The following is a 4,476-nucleotide window of genomic DNA, read 5'->3' on the forward strand; positions in this document are numbered from 1 at the left end:
GGCCCAACAGGTTTGTTTGTTTGTTTGTTTGTTTGTTTGTTTGTTTATTTATGTAATTTATATGCCGCCCTTCTCACGTAGGATTCAGGGCGGCTTACAAAACAAAACAAAGAATTACAATGGGCAGCCCATTCCAGAGGGTCGGCGCTCCCACGGAGAAGGCTCTCCCCCTGGGGGCCGCCAGCCGACATTGTCTGGCTGACGGCACCCTGAGGAGGCCCACTCTGTGAGAGCGCACCGGATGGTGGGAGGAAGGCAGAAGATGCTCCTGCACATACCCCGGGCCTAAGCCATGTTGTGTGGGGGGGTGTCTCCCCTCTCCCCAATTCAGGCAGCATTGCCTCTTTTCCGTTCCTCCCTTCTCCTCCCCCCCCCCGTTCGTGACGGTGGAAGTTTTGTTTCGACAGGTGTGATGGGTGTGAAGCCGTCCTGTTAGGAATCGAGCAACAGGTACTTAGAGCCAACCAGTACAAGGAGAACCACAATCGGACTCAACAACAGGTGGAGACAGAGGTACGTGTCTTTATAAGGGCCGTGGTGGCGCAGTGGTTAGAATGCGGTATTGCAGGCAAACTCTGCCCACAGTCAGGAGTTCAATCCTGACCGGCTCAAGGTTGACTCAGCCTTCCATCCTTCCGAGGTGGGTAAAATGAGGACCCAGATTTTTTTGGGGGGGAACACTATGCTGACTTTGTAAACCGCTTACAGAGGGATTGTAAAAGCACTGTGAAGTGACATATAAGTCTTAAGTGGTATTGCTATTCCTCCCTCTCTCCCTCCCTCTCCTCTTCCTTGCATCTTCCCTCCCTTCAAGCCATGTGGCGCAGTGGTTAGAATGCAGTATTGCAGTATAATTCTGCATTCTCACTGCCAGGAGTTCAATCCTGACTGGCTCAAGGTTGACTCAGCCTTCCGTCCTTCCGAGGTCGGTAAAATGAGGACCCAGATTGTTGGGGGCAAAAGGCTGACTCTGTAAATCGCTTAGAGAGGGCTGTAAAAGCACGCCGACCCACTGCCCAATTTTATCCTGCCCCCTCTTTCTTAAGGCTGCCTTTCATTTCCTCCACGCCTAGCCCAGCTCCTGCCTTGACCTTCCGGAATGGGGGGGGGGGCACTATTTATTTAGAGCAGGGGTGGGCAACAGTGGCCCTTTTACAACCCGTGGACTTCAACTCCCAGAATTCCTGAGACAGCTTGGCCAAGGTGTCTCAGGAATTCTGGGAGTTGAAGTCCACGGGTTGTAAAAGGGCCACAGTTGCCCACCCCTGATTTAGAGTGTATTTCATACACGACGGTTTCCCTGACCATCATATCCTGAAGTTATTGATAATAAAATATAACTTCACCGGCAATTTTCTTCCCTTGTTCCTGATTGCAGGAGCGGGATAGTTCCCGAGGGGGAAAGGGGTCAGTAAAGGACAGTGTGGTTTTTCGTTTTTTTCCCCATAAATAAGGATTTGATTCCAGTATCCCAGAAGGTGGCGCTGTGCCCATATATTGTGGGTTTTTTTTTTTTTTGACTTTCCTGAACCTGCCAAGCATCAAAAGCTGATGGATGGATGGATCCACGTCCCTCTGTTTCTGTCCTGACTCTTGTACTGCTCTGTTTTTCTCTGCTCTGTGTGTCTGTGTGTTTTTTTGCCACTTTATTCTCCATTCATTCCATGCTTGGTGTCCGTGCAGGTCGTCCTCGACTTACAATAGTTCGTTTAGTGACCGAAGTTACAAACGGCACTGAAAAAAGTGACTTATGACCTTTTTTTTTTTTTTTAAACAGACGTACAACTGTTGGCATGTCATCGGAATTCAAATGCTTGGAAACTGGCTTCTATTTATGACGGTCGCAGTGTCCCCGTGTGTGTGTGTGTGTGTGTGTGTGTATTTGTGTGTGTGACGTGATCCTTTTTTGCGACCACCTGACAAGCAAAGTCAATGGGGGAAGCAGGATTTGCTTGAACAACTGTGTGACTCACTTAACAGCTAGAGCGATTCACTTAGCAACTGGGGCAAGACAGGGCGTAAAATGGGGCAAAAGTCACTTGATCAGCTGTCTCACTTAGCAAGAGAAATTTGGGGGTCCGGTGGCGGCCGTAAGGCGAGGACTGCCTGTAACTTCGAACAGTCGCTAAGAGACTGGTCCTAAGTCGAGGACTACCTACTGAGAACCAGGGTCAGCTGAGATTTGTTGCCTCGTTCTTCTCTGTCTGAAAGTGAGGAGAAGGGCATAATAGAATAGAATAGAATAGAATAGAATAGAATAGAATAGAATAGAATAGAATAGAATAGAATAGAATAGAATAGAATAACAGAGTTGGAAGGGACCTTGGAGGTCTTCTAGTCCAACCCCCGCCTAGGCAGGAAACCCTACACCACTCCAGACAAATGGTTATCCAACATCTTCTTAAAAACTTCCAGTGTTGGAGCATTCACAACTTCTGGAGGCAAGTTGTTCCACAGATTAATTGTTCTAACTGTCAGGAAATTTCTCCTTAGTTCCAGATTGCTTCTCTTCTTGATTTGTTTCCACCCATTGCTTCTTGTCCTGCCCTGAGGGGCTTTGGAGAATAGCTCGACTCCCTCTTCTTTGTGGCAGCCCCTGAGATGTTGGAACACTGCTATCATGTCACCCCTGGTCTTTCTTGTCATTAAACGAGACACTCTACTCTCTGTCCCTTGTGTCGAAGACGACGGAGGGGCCTGGCAGTGTCCCCACCCTTCTTCAGAGAAACGTGGATTGCTCCCTGCTTCCCTGCCTTTGCTTTCCTTCCAGGTCCTGAACATCAAGAAGACTCTGAAGGCCACCGCGTCGTCTTCCTCTTCCAACCAGGAGATGGACCAGCAGCTGGTCGAGCGGGAGTGCCCTCACCCAGAGCAGAGGCAACCCACCAAGAAGATCTCCAAGGTCAAAGGGCTGGTCTCCAGTCGCCACTAGTGGCCTGAGCTGCTGCAGGGGAGGGGAGGCTGCTTGGGGTGGGGGGGCCCCTCAGTGACTCTGGAGGAAGGGGTCTGGGCCTCTACCTGCCCCCTTTCCCCACCAGCCTCTCCTTCCATCAGCTTCTGAGCCAGTTGACACTGCCAACGTTCTCCCGCAGAGCTTTGCATAAGGACTTGGGGGGGGGTCCCTGTATTTGGGGAGAAGGGGGAGGGTCAGGCACTGAATATGGAAGTGGCCACCTTTGGGGGTCCTTCCCACCAGGGGTTTGTGTTCCTTAGCAGCAGCGGTCCACTTCCCCGGGTGGCAAAGGCGGGAGGGGGGGCGGGGAGGTTGGGTTTTCCGGCCGAAGGCCCCGAGGGAGCGTGGCACCCCCTACTTTCGCCGCTCCTCCTTCGTCTCTTGGGCCTTGATCTTCGAAGTCAACTCTCTACCTCAGCGGTCCCCAAACTTTCTGGCTTTGCAGACCCGGCCGGTGGGTGGGAGCAGGGGTGGGAGAAGAGGGGATGGTTCTGCGCGAACGGCGGGCGGGCAAGCGAGCAAATGCGCAGCTCCCTTTGAGCGAAATGGTACGCCTGCCGCTCAGCTGCATGGACGCGTGCCGCTCGCCCAAACGGAGCTTTTGTTTGCTACTTCTGCAGCCCGGTTCTCAACAGGCCCCGGTACTGGTCCACAGCCCCCTGGGATTGGGGACCCCTGTTCTACCTCACGCTGGCGGGTGCCGGGGTATGTTTACTCACCATCTGATCTGGCTCTGCTTTGAAGCCCGGGCGCTGCTACCTGTGACAGCTTGGGTCCCTTCCTTGACGCCGAGGTGGGGAGGAGAGGGGCAAAACAGCTGCTATTTCAACCACTTTTCCGGCCCTATTTCTGTACCTTGGACACCCCCCCCATCCCTCAAAGGCAGGGCTGCCCAAGGAATAGTGCCCCATTCCCCGCTCTCAGTCTGCTCCCCCACCCCACCCCACGTTCTGTGGTACCAGTCTGCTCCCTGCTGCAGCTCCTTGAAGATGGCCCGTGGGGTACGGATCCAACTAAGAGGTCCTCTTCCCTCCCGCTCCCCATCCTTTGCTGATCCTGAACCCTTCATTTGGGCAAACAAGCCTTTTCATTTGGAGGTTCAGAACTTGAATTCCTTTCTGGTTTGTCTCTGAGGCTTCTTTTGTACATTTCTTAAGAACGGTTTGGACATTTCAACTTTTTTTTTTTTTTTTTTGTATTATTAATTTGATATCTGTTACAGACTCACGCAAGGTGTGACTTGATCAGAAGGATTGTTTTCTATTAAAAAAAAAGAAAAGAAAGTAAGTCACCCCTGGACTTTCACAGGGTGAGATCGTGGGCTAGTTTTGTCAACATCTGGAGTTGTGCGTTTTGAGGAGGCAGAATGGTGAGCGCCCCCATCTCAATTGAGATTGCGCTCTCGTCTTCCTGGTTTTTAACCGGACAGGCCGAGATCTCCCCACATTATAAGCCAGGGTTCCCCAAACTGGCCATCTTTCTGATAGGTAAGTCCTCAATTTACGACCGGTCACGTAGATTTG

The 4,476-nt window shown here is 51.6% G+C and overlaps 1 protein-coding gene across 1 annotated transcript in view; it reads left to right on the forward strand.

The window, feature by feature from the left end:
* The window catches only part of COPS7B (COP9 signalosome subunit 7B), a 14,627-nt gene extending 10,387 nt beyond the window's left edge, over window positions 1-4,240 (forward strand). The window contains exons 7-8 of the mRNA XM_087872022.1: window positions 408-513; window positions 2,771-4,240. Coding sequence (XP_087728148.1) covers window positions 408-513; window positions 2,771-2,932 — 268 coding nt within the window. The 3' untranslated portion in view covers window positions 2,933-4,240. The remainder of the gene's footprint in view (window positions 1-407; window positions 514-2,770) is intronic.
* Window positions 4,241-4,476: the final 236 nt, after the last annotated feature.

The sequence above is a fragment of the Pantherophis guttatus genome, chromosome 6 (genome assembly GCF_059756535.1).
Source record: "Pantherophis guttatus breed Tessera chromosome 6, ASM5975653v1, whole genome shotgun sequence".
Taxonomy (NCBI): domain Eukaryota; kingdom Metazoa; phylum Chordata; class Lepidosauria; order Squamata; family Colubridae; genus Pantherophis; species Pantherophis guttatus.